Genomic DNA, 17,151 nt, shown 5'->3' on the forward strand with positions numbered 1-17,151 from the left:
TGAAAAAATAGGTATTAGATTTATTGTAGGCTTTTCCACTCAGACTTTTGTCACTGCTAGGGAATACTTCAGGATTATGAGTCTTATGCCTTCTGTGATTCTCGTAATACCCCTGGCAAGACTCCATATGAGAGAGAGACAGTGGTATCTGAAGTCTGTTTGGTTCCAGCACCAGCAACCTTTGGCTTTCTAATCCCAGTTTTGGGCTTTGTCAGAAGAGAAATCACTTAGTAGACACAACAGATATCCCTAAATCCAGGTCTCTCCTTATACCTCTCTGCTCTAAAGCTGTCCGTCACCACAGATGCCTCAGATTTGTTTGGGGAGCAGTTTCAGAAGGGATAAAAGTGTAAGATGTGTGACACACCCAAGGACAGATGCAAATATATAAATGTAAAAAAAAAAAGACACTCAACTGTCTGAATCGTCTTTGGTACACCCCCCCCCCCCCCACACACACACACACACAGAGATTAACTGTGTTAGCTTGGGATATAACTTCACAGCACAGTCTCACTCTCTAGGCATCCTATGTTGTGTCATTGCAAAATTATGTGGCTGAGCAAGTCAAGGACAGACCCTCGCAAATTGAGACTAGATCAGGTGGTCTTCAAGATTTGATCGGTCTCTGGGGAGTTCCTCAGCTAGAACTCTTTGCCTCCTCTCTGTACAGTCATCTGGCAAGATTGTGCTCTGGAGTTAAAAAATGGTTGCTTACCAGTAACCTTTCCAAACTCTTGTATATTATCCAAATACTCCTTTATTTCCCCTTTAGCATTCTACATTTGCTCCTCCTCCTCCTTTTCTCAGATTCCTCCTTTTTCTTCAGTACTTTGTAAGCTTCTCTGAATCATTGCGGTTACTTTCCCATATCTCTCTCTCTCTCTCTCTTTTCTCTACCCTATTTTAAGCACAGTTTTTCTTTTATCCCACATTCTGTCCATCCATTCTGAAGAAATTTGTCTTCCCTAATTCTTACTACCCATTCCTTAAATCCCTGTTTTTTTAACAGGCTAGTAGGAAAGTGCCTACCTGCATCATCTTATTTTTATTGGTGCATGATATGAAATAGTTTTTTTTAAGTAGTCTGGTAATGTTGGAGAGTAACCTGGCTAATAGGAAGTACTGCACTTGCTGGAGTACAGTTTCGGTAGTAATTCTACCTCTTGCTGGTGAAAGGTTTTGTACAGTTGCTGTTTTCTGGGGTTGTGGGGAAAGGGAGTCAGGATTTATTTTGCTGCATACATGTAGTAGATGGTGGGGGGGGGGCTAGACTTCATGTTTTGAATAGTAGCATTGAAGGTACTTGAGGTGGATATATTTGTGGAGACTGACGTTGCTTGTTTTAGTGTTTTGGCTCCTACTAGCTGAAATTGTAAATATCGATGGCAAGTAAAGTGCTTAACCAGCCTTTTCCTGTTGGATTACTTGCAAATCCTACTTATCCAGCCGCTCATTTTCCACCTTGCATCTTTTTCCATGTATTCTTGAATTTCATCACACTTTTGACCTTACTGCGTATTAATGGAGGGATTTTCAATCATGCATTCCTTTTTTTTTTCTGAAGCACTTGCTTGTGTGCTGCCTCTGGATTTGAGAAAGATGGTACCCACTTTCACTGTGTGGATTCCTTTTATGTCTTCGATACTTTCTTCGACTGTACCTATCAAGCTTCCTCCTTCTGTTCATCCTTACTGTTCTCATTTTCTGTCTCTTCTCTTTGCCGTTCCTCGGTTTCATGTCTCATACCCTACATTCCTGTTTTCCTTAAGTGCTCATTACTGTTTTCTTTCATTTTCTTTTGTAAATTGTCCATCTCCAACCTTCATTTAAATGGTACAATTCACTGCTTTCTAGACATTGTATGTAACTACTTCTCACTGTATGTATGTACTCTCTCTGTCTCATATATATCAGTTTCACCTGTTAACTTTTTTGTTGGAAACCTTTCATCTTCAGCCTTTCATATTGTTTTAGGAAGCACTTTTTTTGTCAGTCTGCTTTTTATTAATTTTTTGATGTGTAACAAAAAGAAAAGAAAAATGAACCAAAAATGTGTTTTGTCCACCAGAAAACTGAAGCATGCATTACTTAACGGAGGTAAAAGCTTTGCAGACCATAACTGAAATAACAAGCATCTTATGTAGAGTTGAGGTGAATATAACAATCCACATTCAAGTTAGAATATATTAAATTGATGTAAACTTCGCCAAGATGCTTTCCAGTTTGTGAATTTTTTCATCAGCTTGGGAGACCCGTTGTAAGCATGTAACACTGTACTTGAAAATGTTTAGAAAATACCTTGCAGATTAGTTTGACACCCATGTGACGTTGAATGTCTCACATCTTGCAGCCTGCACATGTCTTGGATTCCAAGATAAACAAATGTATTATTTTGTGAACAATAAAAGCTATTAAAACTAGACCTAGCAGTGTAATCAGTAAGAAATATTCTTTACAGTGATGATGTCTTTCCATAAATACTATATTATAACGTGCACAAGCTCCAAGTTATATTTAACAGTTACAAACCAATTTTCGTATCTTAGAAGCTATGCTACCTATACATATATTAGAACATTTTTGTTAATCACACATACCATTTCACCTGACAATAAGAAATTCCTCCGAGTACATATTTATTGAAATATTTGCAAACATATGAAAATATGTGCATAAACTGTATAATTAACCATAAGTACACTGAATATCTCGAGATTTTGCAGCTCATAGGCGAGTATCAAACTAGTTTTCTTCAAGAAGATTTAAGGTTTCACGTCATGTCTTGCTGCAGTTTACGTATTTTTTTTGAAATACTAAGTACATAGGGAATTGTTTATTTTCATAATTCGTAACAAACAGCTAGCAGTATCTTGGGTGTAATGCAGTATAAATGGACATTGACAATGATTTTTCTGGTTTCCTACTCTGTCATTTCATACCATACTCCTCAATAACATGTAGCAGGAAGCTCTGAAAATATGAACAAGTGACATTGATTGATTTTCTCTGCTGAAGGAAATCCTAGATTAACGTAGTGTAATTTCGTTAATGACTCTCTGCACTTTGTAAAACTTCCTTTTAGTATCTGATAAGCCACTTGGTTAAAGAAGCCAGGCCCAAAAATGGTCTGGAATGTTTAAGAAGCTATGGGTGTGAACTGGAAAAAAAATGGCGTTATAGGCTTGGGTGAATTAAGCTGTTGTATAGAATTTTACTTAAAATATGTAGTGCTGCAAACAGTAACGCGTTCTTTTCTCGTAACGTGTAACCCAAAATTTAAGTTATGGTGCTATCAGGACAAATATCGTGCTTATAGCAGTATGAGGATTAGAAGTAGAAAACGTGAGAAGAGTTCCCACTTGTGAATGGTGTGATTGCTTCCAGTGATGGGCTTTGTTGCATGTCAATGAAGGTCATGAGTGGTAAAGGGCATGTGCCATGTTTTAAGTAGTGTACCATGACTGAATTGCTGCCAGGAGCACTGCCACCCTGATGTATCAGAGTAGATTGTGTCCGACATGAGTAGACTTGATTGTTATCTTAAACCATATGTTTTCTACTGGGCTAGAGGTATGATCCAAGTTTGTAATCATTCCCATAACAAAAGTGAGAGGGAACTTGTATTGGTTACTTGTGATTCTTTAGAACATAGGTAGAGATTAGTAGGAGGGTTGGAGTGATTATGACAAGATTGTGTCACAGAAGCAGTAGTTACCCGCTATAAATCTCTATGCTACTGGAGTGAAATCACTTGTTTTACTCTAATATCACAAGGTTTGAAGATGGGTTTTGTGAAATGTGTGGTATTTTTGTTACTGTTAGGAGAAACACGTTTTTAATGTTAGGCTGTCAGGATTCTTAGTTTTTGCATTTGTTCCTTATATTTTTCACTAGTGACCCTATCATCTGCTACAAGAGCTTCCTTTCCTGCTGAAATCAGTGAATAGTTGCATGTCTGTGTATTATTGCACTATTTTAAAAATAATGTTTAGTTTCACAGATGTTGCTGCTTATTTAATGAAGGATCATGCCTGTTTGGTGTAACTTCCTGAATTCGAGTGGTCTTGCAGAAGGCTTGGAAATCACTTTTAATGGAAACAGTTGCTTGTGTGATGCTTTATTGCCCATAATTTAAGGTATTACTTCTCACGAGACACTTAACAGGTAAAAATGCACGTAACTTATCTGTTGCACTTTCTGCCATGGCATTTTTATGTAATTTATTGAGAAAGCAGCAGTTATAAAATTGAACTGCTGTAAAATAAAGTTCAGAATGTTAAAATATGCCAAGGCAACAAAGTCAGTCTGCTACATTAGTACCCCAGTTCCAGTAGGTGAACTGGGACTGCTGGGTGATTGGCAGGTAGGACTAAGCTGTCATTCCTTCCCAGAGTGAAACGATGCTAGTGCTGATCACCACTGTACCTGTTATTTATGGACTTTGTCCACAAATAGCATGGTGTTGCTGAAATGCATAAACAGTGGCAGAAGTAGGTAATCCAGTATGTATTTTATACACTGGACTTGCTTAAAACAGTTATTTATTGCCTTGTTTTAGACACGTCTGTTGTATGATAGCACTTTCTGTTGCATATGTCAAGCTTGTGCTAAAAGGATCAGCAGGACATCTGGGTGATGTACGTAGCATGCAGATATTTGGAAACATGTTTGCACATGAACAATAGTGGTAGAATCTGTTTTATGTAGTTATGATGCGACATTGAGAATCATTAGCATGCTTTTTTATTTTTATTTTTTAAGGGAAAGAATAATGACAAATGTTGGATATGTGGCCACTTTGTAAGCAAAGGTGGAGATAGTAGAAGTATTTGGGTGCATACTCCAATGGAAGTTGCAGCTGGACTCAATCTCAGATCATTCATGTAGGTTTTTGACCTGGCTTAACAGAATATTTTCAGTGGTAATTACCATTTGCTTTTGCTAAAAAAGACTTTGTCAGTCATGCAGCCCATATTGTTTTTTCTTTTACTACTTGTGTGTGTAATCTTGAGGGTCTCATTTCTTTAAGAAATGTAGTGTTGCTTCATTGAGGTATATGTAGGCAGACATATGTAATGGTAGAATGGAAGGAAAAATATGTTCTCTTGGCATTGGCAATGGACTGTTGCACAGACCACCACACTACATCTGGCTGTCCCACTAAGAGTGGAAACTGATGAAATAGTGAGTCCCAGACTTAACAACTCTACCTGGGGCATAGTCTAAAAGTGAAATGTAGGACTATCTCATGGGCTCTGAGTGGTATGTAAGTAATGTCGGCAGGTGCTGGTGGTGCAGAATGCGTCATTGTATTTGTAGCCTGGAGAAAGAGAGAGAAAATATACACTGCATTATGTAGAATATATTTCAGGCATTGCTCGATTGACTTTAGTTAGAAAATGTAATGGAGATGTGTAAATTCAGATGAGATTTTCTTTTATTTTCCAGTACCAAGTGCAGCACCTCAGAACCTGACATTGGAAGTGCGCAACTCAAAGGTCAGTTTAGCAGTTTATGCATTTACTAATGGTGGTACTAAAAATACTTTAGAATATAAAATACAGAATAAGAATGTATCTTATTTTAATAAAGAAGTTGCAGAATTCAGAATAAGAATGTATCTTATTTTAATAAAGAAGTTGCAGAATTGTTTATTAATATATTTGGTGAATGGTTAGTGGCACACTTGGTATACCTTATTTGTATCAGTGCAAATTCTTAAGGGTTGCAGAGGATGTTTAGAAGCTCAGTAATTACTGGTTGGTCTTACAGAACATGTTTGGAAATTTCAGATGGGCGCTGTAGTTTAAACTGAAAACGTTTAAGTAATATTAGTTGTATTAGTGTCTGATAGAGTGAAACTCCAAAAGGCAGAATGTTTTAACTGAATCCAACTCTAGAATGTTTGAGAAAATAGGGCCCACCTTCATACGTAGACTTTGCACTTTCTTCTGAGTTTAATTTCTCATTTGCTTCTGAAGTAGCAGGTTTTTATGTGCCCTTTTTGTCCCCGTGTCTCCCTGTGACCATCAAGTATCCCACCTTCCAGTTACCCGTTCATTCCATCCACTGCCTGGTGTCTAAGAACTATTAGTATGGAAGTGAGAATTGTTGGTTGTGAACCAACATAAATGCATGGACATAAGATTTTTTTCTCCTGCTCCCCTTAATGGACCAGCAGTCATGATGGCATTACCTGTTCTTCTTGGTCCCCATGCATGCGCACTCTGTATGTCTACTCTAGCTAGAGGGAGCAATGCTGTCATTGGCAGGCTTATACTCTAGCAATGGGATAGATAACTATGCCTCCACAAGGACAAGCAAGCTGATATCTTCATTCACTATGATTCCTTTCCTGGTAAGCTTCTCCATTACATCTCCACTAATCCAATTCAAGTAATTTGGCTCATAGGTCTTTAAATTTTTATACTGTGGTGCCAGCCAACATCAAACACATTTTAAGAGCCGTTGTGTCATTCCACCCTTCTACTTGGGTGGTTTTCCCAGCACCTTCCAGATAATAAAACCCACATCATCTAGGCCATAATCAGAGCTTTTTAGTATTTTGTACTGTAAAACCAGACTATGCCAAACAAATATTAGCAGCAGTTAAAAGATTTTTCAGTTGGGCGTCTTATTTTCATCTACCAGTGGCTGCAGAGCTAGTCCAAATAGTTTGCCACAGAATAATAGAAGACTAGAGATAAAGAAATTGCTGTCTTTGGGGTAGATATTTAAACACAGAAGTCAGAAGTGAAACATTTGTAATACCTTTATGGAGTGCAGTAATTTCTTCAAAGGTAATTATCCATAGCACTTAATCTCAGAATAAAATTTCATTACTACTAAAGCAGCCTACAACCTCTGTATCTCACTTAAAAACCGTGATTAAATATAAAAATGATGCCCTGAGAAGGATAAGCAGTTAACTGTACAGGCATCCTGAGCTAAAAAAATATCCATCACAGTGTTCGTAATATGATTTTTTTTAACACTATTTGACCTCATTGCCTGTTCAGCCATCAGCCCCTCCCTGCCCAATTGTTTCCCATCTTTGAGGTGAGGGTTGACTGGAAGGGGCAGTCATTTTGACAGCAATTAGGGGCAGTTTGAGGGTGTGCAGGTAACCTTATAGTCTACCTATGAACATACAATTTGTGCAGCCAGGTGTGGGGGGTGTACTGGTCTGTCCTTGCTGGTTGCTTCTCACGTGCGTAAGGGGATTTGGCAGCAAGAAGCCATGACTCACTCCCCCAGCATAGGAAGTAGTTTCCTTGGTCTCGAGCAGTGAAATCACATTTCCCTGGGTGTACACTTTTTCCCTATTCTTGCAAGAGGAGAGAGTGGGTCATACCCCTTCACTACTTTTCCAGCTTGCCTGGCTCCTCCATTGCTGAGGCCACTAATTGAATTTTGGATGTCTTGCATGCAGTAAGGGTTCCATCCCTCTGTGCCACAGAGCCAGGCATGAGATGAAGTTTGTCATTTCAGTAAAGTGGCAGAAAAGGAAAGAATATTTGAACTTTATTGATGAACTGAGTTAAATGTTAAAGTAAGCTGTGATGAACTCGGAATACATCTAGAGTTATGCTCTAGAGAGAAGGAGTGAAAGTCAGCAGGACAAAGACATAATATGTGTGTGTGAATGAGAGGGGAGGATAGAGGAATGGTGAGGATGCAAGGAGTAGAGGTGGCGAAGGTGGATGAGTTTAAATACTTGGGATCAATAGTTTAGTGTAACGGTGAGTGTGGAAGAGAGGTGAAGAAGAGAGTACAGGCAGGATGGAGTGCGTGGAGAAAAGTGTCAGGACTGATTTGTGACAGACAAGTACCAGTAAGAGTGAAAGGGAAGGTCTACAAGAGGGTAGTGAGACCAGCTATGTTATATGGGTTGGAAACAGTGGCACTGACAAAAAGGCAGGAGTTTGAGCTGGATGTGGCAGAGTTAAAGATGTTAAGATTTACACTGGGTGTGGCAAGGGTGGACAGGATTAGGAATAAGTATATTAGAGGGTCAGCACAGGTTAGAAGGTTTGGAGACAAAGCCAGAGAGGCAAGATTACGTTGGTTTGGACATGTGCTGAGGAGGGATGCTGAATATGTTGGGAAAAAGATACTAAGGATGAAGCTACCAGGTAACAAGAAAAGAGGAAGGCCTAAGATAAGGTTTATGGATGTGGTGAGAGAGGACATGCAGGTGGTTGGTGTGACAGAGCAAGATGCAGGGGACAGGAAGAAATGGAAACAGATGATCAGCTGTGGCGACCCCTAATGGGAACAGCCGAAAGAAGAAGATGATGAACTCAGAATACATTCACATTCACAACCCAGGGCATGAAATACAAGGAATAGTCCGTCATACTGCTCATCCGTTGTGCATAAAAAAAATCATAGCACTGGCTTTTAGAAATCATAGCAGAGGGTCAGAAAGAGTAGCAGCTATTTTCACAATAGGAAGTCTTTTTATGCTAGACCCTATATAGTTAGTGGTAGTGAATCTTTATACAGGCAAAGTTTATGTATTTTAATAAGTTATGTATTGCAAACCAGCCTGACTTTGAGGAACATTATAAATCTAAGAGGAACGAGGCTAAATCTGTGGGCCTAAATCATAACAGTCGAGAGGTACAGGTCAACATTTCACATACATACTGAAGAATCCAGGTGAATTAAAGCACTGGATTTTAGGACTTTCTCAGTAAGTTATGAAAGTTTTGTGTGCGTGTGTGTGTTTGCGAGCGTGTTGCACTCGGACAAGATTATTGACAAATTTGGGACAAAAAAATTATACCTATACAACCTTGGCCTTTAGGGCCCTTAATTGCTAAATACACATGTTGAAATATCAGGGGACTCTTCTGTCCTTACAGAAGAGTAAAGCATAGGGAATTACTGAGACGGAACTGAAAGAGAAGACGCTAGAGATATGCATCCTCTGTTCCCAGATGGCTAAGTATCCCATCAGATGTTTGGAATGCTGTGACTCCATCATGCAGGGCAAGCTGCTATAGGGTCAGGTTTAAGGAGACATGACTGGCTGAGACCACCCACCCTGTGTCAGACGATGTCAAGTTGGAGCTCCTGAATGCACCACTGGACAAGGAATTTCTTCTCAGACCCCTGCAGAAATTGTGTTTACATAAGTGGGGGGGGGGGAGTGGAGGAGTTATTTTCTTCTAGCAGCCAGCCCTACAAAGGCAGGATGATTCTACCCAAATGTTCGATTTTCTGTTAATCACAAGGTGATTTGATTTGCCTTCAGTATGGCACCATCCTACTCACCAGCTCATTAGTCATCTTAGCAGTAAATTGATTTAAGGTAACCTTGGCTGCACTCTGGGCTTTAGCCTTCTATACCACCGAAGCTGGCCTTGCACAAAGAACAGTCCTGTTCACTGCATTGTTAATATGGTCGGAGGTCTAATGTCTTTTTCTGCACCTGTACAGAAAAGTATACCTACTTCACTACTTTTGTGGGAGAACTAGTTACCCCAGTTCCAGAGGTTTAGCATCATCATCATCATAACTGACTTTTATCTCTTACAAGAATCAGGAGCTGTTCGGCAGTCATCAGGCATGAAGGCTAAAAGGATGTAGAAAACCTGACTTTTAAGACTGAAATGCAGAAGTGTTATTGAAATGAGAAAAAGTGTCTGTTGCATATTATAGTTTTATAAGCAGTGTTGTAATATGAGGCTATATAAAAAACAGTTAGGTGTGTTTGTAAAGTGATGAGCAGCAGCAGTGCTTGATATGCAGTGTTGCAAAGATGCTTCCTCCTGTAATATTTAACAAAAAATGTTGACTTAATGGTGTACAGCAAACAGGAATACAACTCTGAAAGGAGGTGCACATGCTTTAACACCTTTTAAAATGCTAAAATCAGCAGTACAGATTTTTGACTGGGGTTAACATTGCTTTCCCCAGTACCAGGTGCCCTTGTTATTTGTAGTATGTTGGCCAAAAGCCAAACCTGTCAAATAGTAATTTTTTTTTTTAGATGTAGGTCTAAATTCTGTGGTGAAACATAAAGTAGTGCATAAACCAATAATTCTCAAGACTCTAATTAAACCCAGGTAGTACATGGCTTAGAATGATCCGTCAAGTAGTGAAATTCAACTGTTAATCAGTGATGTTTATGTTTAAGACTTATTTAAAATAGTAGAACCAGAAGAGCGAGACCTGAATTCAGAGTTCCCTCAGGTCATAATCACTGCTTCACCAGTGTAGTGTATCATCATCAGAAAAAAATCCTGGTAATGGAAGTTGAGTGCAGAAGTACTATAGACGTGTAATTTGTAAACATAGTTATACTTTTGACAGCCATTTGTTGTATTGCTCTAAGTTTTGTAGTTGGAGACTTGTGCAACTTTTTTAATGCAGTCTCCTGTATTTTTAGGTGAACCATTATCTGAGCATTATTTTATATATATATATATATATATATATATATATATATATATATACATACATATACACACACACACACACACACACACACACACACACACACACACACACACACACACGTGCCTCTAGCACATGTAGTTGATTTAGTTATTTGCGACTTGGAGCTTATTTTACCTCATCATTACATGAAAAGCAGTCGCTTCTTAACTCTAGAACTGCCACTTAGATTGACCCACCTTAGTCATCCTTTGCCCAATTCTCTCCAAGAGAAAGCAATAACTGTTTAGCTGTGTAACTGTTTAGCTGTTTTCCTTGCTAACAAGTCCTTCCTTGCTAACATGCAGCCACTGATGCTCTTCCCTGCTGCAGCTTCTTTGAGTTTCCCCTTGCAAGTGACCTACTGATGATCTGTACCTGACTACCACATAGAGGAAAATACTCAAGAACAGAAGATTGGTGCACATGTTCTCCATAGGCAGAAATGACACTTTCAACCTGCATCAGACATTATTGCACGACTTCACATTTGTTTTTGTTATTAAAGTATTAACTCATTCCCTCCAGTACAGCTCTTTTGAGTCTGTACATTTAACTCCCAGTAGGTGTGGCTTGAGCCTTTAAAAATGAAGTTGTCGTCTTACAGTTCTAACAAAAATATTCATTGAAAAAGATCAAAAATGAATATAGTTATGTTTGCCATCACGTAGACTTCCAGATAAAATATTCTGATACCTTGTATGTTGAATGGTTTTGGAATTATTAATGCAAATATGAACAAGCAATATTTCACCTAGAGGAGCAGTAGGAGGTAACGGCAGAAACGCCTGGAGATGTCACTCGGTGACCTAATTGTTACACAGATTGAAATGTCTGTTTCACCAATGCGGTGCATCAAAAGAAAGTGAGTAAAATAACGTGCAACCTCTTTGCTGTATGCTGGTAAACATGTAGTTCCTGCCTTCCAGCATGCAAAGATAAATCGAGCCCCTGAAGAAAACCCACACTGGAATTCTACAGGAGGTTTTAAACGCAAAAACATTGAAGAACCATTTTAAGAAAAAGTGTTTTTAATACAAACATGACTTTAAACCTCCTGTAGCCCTTCTGAATTTTTGCCATCAAGGTTATTTGTTTCAGATCTGACTGAATACAGCCATCTTCATAGAGAACTCTAATAATGCTGTATTTTATAACTGTCAGGCATCCAACGCCACTGAATATGACATTGATACTATCCAAGTTATCGAAAAGGGCTGTCATTTTATTGTAATGTGCATTTAACAGTCCTTTCATACTATGCTAAACTAATATGAAAAACCTTATTTGCTGGTTCATTTCCAACAACAGTGGAAGTGTAATAGTTATGCCCATTGTCAGTGTCATGTGAAAAGCTGGCAAACAATCCTACCTAGCTCTGTGGCAGTGGAGGGATAAAGCCCTGATTAAGACACTGATCATTCATATTCCAGTAGTGCCTGGGGCATTAGTACCTGGTTTCTGAATGGGATTGAAGTCACCAATGCCTGTTTGACCAAGCAAGTGGGAGCATGGTGTGTGGAGCCTTGTATGACACTGGAATGGTGCTTTGTGTGGTGGACATCAGAGTACAAACACTGGGAGCATAGCCTGACTATGTGGCTCTGGTAGACAATGGGCAAGCTTTTTAAATGGAAGTGGTGCATAACTGGGAGCTCATGTCAGTGGTCTAGCACTGCATGGCCCTGCTTCACCAGTGTATGCAGATCAACCAACAAGGGAGTGGAGGATGGTAGTCCGATAGTAGAGAGATAAATGTGTGCATCTCTCGGTTATGCACATAAATGCAAACATTTTGTTATAGGATTTTATATGTACTTGCATACATAGATGTAAACACCATCTGTTTGAGTAGTAGGAATGTTCTGTGTCTTTTTCAGGATTTAGAAATGTATATTCAGCCAGCACGTGATTAGACTGATGGTCTGTTTATAGTGTGCTCACTGAGTACTGCCTCTACAGATATTCAAAATGTGTACTTGTGCATCATTGTTTGGTGTAGTAAAATACATTTCTGGTGAGCAGAACTGCTCCGTTAATGCACTGAGTTATAGGCCAAACCTAGCTTTGAATTTTCTTTTCTTCCACATGGTTACCTTTGCCTACCCTGGATGACAGGAGTTCACCATTTTTGTTTACTGCGAAAGTACGGATCCTATCTTAACCCTTGTGGAGGTTCCTAAAATGTTAAGCTTTGAGCTGCATCTACTTAGTAATGCCTACGTCTGCTGGTTCAGGGGGCACTTATACCCCAGAGTCTCATCCTCTTTTTGTGTATTTTTTTACACCATAATTTGTGACTCACTTTACTCACTGACCATCAAGCTTGTCCCTCCTAGTTGCCCAGTGAACTTATTCATTCCCTTGGGTAAAAGCCCAATGGGCTCATTCATTCACTGGAGAGGTCAGGTGAACAATGTTGTATGTTGTTTGGGGGAAATTTGAGTTTATGCATTAAACTCTGTAATTCAGTGGGTTAGGTGAGCAAAGAGCCTTTGTGTTGTATACAGTCACATCTCCATATGATGTAATCAGTGGCTTTGCCCCCCCTTGCAGACAGCACTCCATGTAATTTGTGGTCTTCACCGGGCTTCATTTACAGAGTCAGTACTCCGTGACTTACTCTTCCCCCCACCCCACACTTCACCCAAAGAGAAGTGAGTGTATAAGCTTCCCTATGTTAGCTCCAACGAGCATCTGAGGCTGTAATCAAACATGGTCATCTGGATTTAGTCAGGACTTTATCCCTGTCTGACAAAGGAATTTGGCTGTATGTCGCCATTCTTATAGTTAGATCTCTCTGTTTCATTGTATAAAAATGCAAAACAATTTGCTAGGACACAGCTCATAGTCTGTATTAGCAGTCTTGCTCCACAGTCACTTAGCAAAGTAATTTACTGTATAACCAGTATATAGCACCACTTATTCACTTTACTTTTAAATGGGTTTAACCCAACTAACATGCAGTGCACTTGTTTTTTCTTTCATCTGATATCAGAATGCAGAGAAAACTCAGCCTACCTCGTTCCCCCATCTAGAAATGTTTTTTTCATACTAATGGTACAAGTCCAACAAAAGAATCAGATCATTCCGTGTATTGTTTAGAGAAAGGGCAGTATTACTTCCAAACAAAACAACCACTACTCTAGTTCAAAGGTAACCCCATTCCTCTCTTTTTTTAATGTCTTTACTAAATTACAATTGCAACAGTGAAACCCCAGACCTCTCTTAAACAAAATCAACCAACTGCTATAATTCCCAGTGTGATAATACAACAAAAATCATTTTCTCAGTTACAATAACAGCAGCAAAGTAACACTTTCATAACTTCTGCAGAGTAACTCTGTTTGAACCTCTAGCCTGCCCCATCCAAGGGGAGCACGTAAACACACACTTATAGTAAGTCTTATAATGTAGTAATGTCCTTCATCTTTTTGAGCCAAACATGCATCCGAACATATCACCCTAAGACACCAGCCAGTTTGTGTTTAATACTGTTATATTGATAACCAAGAAGATTGATTAGTGGGGCAAAAAGTCTATCCGACATTGTTGATTTTTTTATTCTTTTGTTGACTGGGTCAGTCCCACTAGGCTAGTGGTCTGTCTTCAGTGGATGCCCAAGGTGGTATTTATACTTTAAGGGGAAGTTTGGCCAGGGCATCGGGGAACCTCAGCTGCTGTTCTCAGTAAGTGCTCTGAGATGTTTTATGCCTGAGCTAACACCAACACAAGCAGATATGACCTTGGTGTAATGTGACATCCAAGGGATATCACATTGAGGAATACAGCTATCCTTTAAGTCAGAAAGTTGTAAATTAAGACTGGGAATAGAACCCACAGCCTTCTTATCTTAAGCACCAGAGCTAAGTGTACTACCTTTTTTTTTAAATAGTATCCATGCTGCTTTGGAGTCTAATATGTCAAGGGAGTTATTGTTAAGGTGGAATACTGCATTATTTAGTTGCAACAATTTGACTGTCAGTTGTAGAGCTTTAGTTTGGTTATGAATATAGCTTCTTTAAAAAATAGCTTTGTTTCTGTCTTGTGAATGTTTAATGTTTTGTTGTGACTCTGTACAACAGAAACAGGTTGTACAATTTACTAAATCATTTCTATTTTTATTCCCCTGAAGTTTCTCCAACCATTTTCATTCATGTAATATTAATAAACTAATATAAAGAATTTCATCTTTAGTTTTTAATTGATTAGTGCAGTTGTTGAGAGCCCAAGGCAGAATATGTTAAAAAGATAAACATAATTTCCTTTTCAAAAAATTTATGCACATCTTTTCCTTTTCAAGAAATTCTACTTTGGTTTAAGGGTGATTTGTTAATTAGTAGAGCATGGCATTTTTCTTTGTCAAATACCTGCATGGAGGTAATGTGCTAGTATCTGTAATAAAATTTAGTCCCTTTTGACTGTAAAAAAAACACTACTTCATTAAAATTATTCCCTCCAGTTTGGGTTATGCAGGTGCTCTTTGTATGGATATTTTATTGGAACTGAAGACTACGGCCTCAAGGTAATTTTTATCAGGAGCTTTGAGTTCTCCATGGTTAATCACGGGAGGAATTCTGCTTAGGAAGGAAGAGAAATGAAACTGAATATATTTTACCAATTTTTTTCCAAGAAAATTATTTGATGCTTGTTTTGCAGAACTTTTTTTTTTTAACAGGAACTGTCTTAATATGGCATGCAGTGTTTCACTGAACTTTCTGTAGAATAGGGGAAAACTTTACTCTGCATCGCATGTTCAGACTGCGTTCGGATTTTTTAGTAATTATATTGTACCAGCTGTATAAATCTTGTGATAATGTGCTATGTGTGTTCTTATCCTCCACCAACAGAGTATTTTGGTTCAGTGGCAGCCTCCTCCTCCAGGGACCCAGAATGGGGATATCACTGGTTACAAAGTTCGCTATAGGAAGGTATCTCGCAAGACTGACGTGGTGGAAAAATTTGGAGGGCCGCAGCTTTTCCTGCTCATTGATGGTGAGTTACTGTTACAGGGAATTTTAAGTTCTCTGACTGAGTGGCACAAAAAGGTACTGAATAAATTTTAATTTTATGTGGTAGTTCCTTGGTAATGCAAGCAACCATTTTGCTATGACCTTTAAAAAGTGTTTTTAGAAATTCCTTCATAATTTTAACAGTGGCTATCGTTTTAAAAGTACTGTACTTTTAAACTTTTGGTAGTTAAATATTGCGGCCTTTTGAAAAACCTTTCTTGAATCCCCTCATTTTATTTTTACTAGTACCCTGGATGTGTCCCATATATTCTAATGCACTTAAACGTGGTGGGGGGTGTATTTGAACTTCAGGGAACATATAACACAGCTTTACTAATTGTAAAGAAGGACAGAAAAGCATTTCTTTGTATGTGCCTACCTCATCCCCATTTTCTGTTTGTGACCTATAGAGGACCTTAAATGCTAATGTCAGGTTTCACATGAATGTACTTCCATACCTTTGTGTTCTCATATAACTGCATACACTCTGAGCAGCCTAGCCCCTCTTTTCTGCCTTGAAGTCCATGGTTGCCACCTATAGGTCTACAGATGCCAGGTGACACCTAAACCACAAGTGGTAGAGTCACCAGCCTACCACCCCTACTCCAGTGGGCAGTTTGGCAGTTATGCTGTTTCCCAGCTGGCTTTTCCAGTGACCAGGCCTGCTGCTGGAACCCAGGTCTTTTAGCTGTCAGCCACACCTTTATTATTGTGTATCATGGAGTCATCTCTAAAGATTGTGGCTTTTTAATGTAACATTTGTTAACAGAGGATCCAGTGTTTTTTTTAAACCAGAAACATCTTAATCACATATTATATAGGCAGTCATACATTTATATAAGTGAAAACAAACCATATTGACCTAATTTTAATTGCAAACATTATACATCAACCATATTGATAATTGTAGTTACAAACATTATATCTGATGTTGTCAATCTTGATTCATTATTGATGAATGGGACTCTGTTCCGATCCTCGGAACTAGCTCAGCCGTTGTACAGCTCGCACCAGCCAAAAAGCTTTCGAGCTAAGACACTACCCACAACACCCCCTCCATTACCTCAGATCTTGTTTGTCACTCTGATAACAAGACGCTTCAGCCGATACTCTCCAGCTAAGTTTAAAAATATTTTATTCTTCTTTAACAAATTCCTGTTAACGTTAAGTAATTAGTTTAATTTCCTTCTCGTTTACCTTTCCTGAGTGATTCTGCTTCTCTACCCTACATACCTTCATGGTATTCTCATTATATTGTTGGTAACCTTTTCCTCTCCCTCTGCCTTTTATGGAAATCCTCTTTTTATGTTACCATTGTTGGTATTCCTCCCTTTCTCTACCATTCTTGCTGTTACTCTCTACCATCGTTGGTAGAATTTCCATTTATCCTGTGTGTGTGTGTCTGTCTGTCTGTCTCACCTTTTCATTGACGACTTTGTTTCTCACAAAATGTCGGAAAAACAAAAGGGAACTTCAGACTTCAAACAGTGCCAAGACTGTGGTCGAAATATGCCTAATTCAGGTGGACATCTTTCATGTGTGTACTGTTTGGGTGCACCCCATTTAGACATTGACTGTTCTGTCTGCAAGGCCTTCAGTTCCAGAGCCTTGGTAGAAAGACGAAACAAGATGATATAAAAAGGACTGTTAAAGTCTTCTATTGAAGAAGCCCTGTCTAAGCTACATCCTA

General features: G+C 38.8%; 1 protein-coding gene across 13 annotated transcripts in view; it reads left to right on the top strand.

Annotated features, from left to right (window-relative positions):
• NEO1 (neogenin 1) overlaps positions 1–17,151 on the top strand; it is a 2,116,015-nt gene that overhangs the window by 1,582,185 nt on the left and 516,679 nt on the right. For all 13 annotated transcript variants that reach the window (XM_044077666.1, XM_044077665.1, XM_044077664.1 and 10 more), the window contains exons 12-13: positions 5,452–5,501; positions 15,300–15,444. In XM_044077666.1, coding sequence (XP_043933601.1) covers positions 5,452–5,501; positions 15,300–15,444 — 195 coding nt within the window. The remainder of the gene's footprint in view (positions 1–5,451; positions 5,502–15,299; positions 15,445–17,151) is intronic.

This window comes from Protopterus annectens, chromosome 7.part0, assembly GCF_019279795.1.
Source record: "Protopterus annectens isolate FY-2018-M chromosome 7.part0, PAN1.0, whole genome shotgun sequence".
NCBI classification, from domain to species: Eukaryota; Metazoa; Chordata; order Ceratodontiformes; family Protopteridae; genus Protopterus; species Protopterus annectens.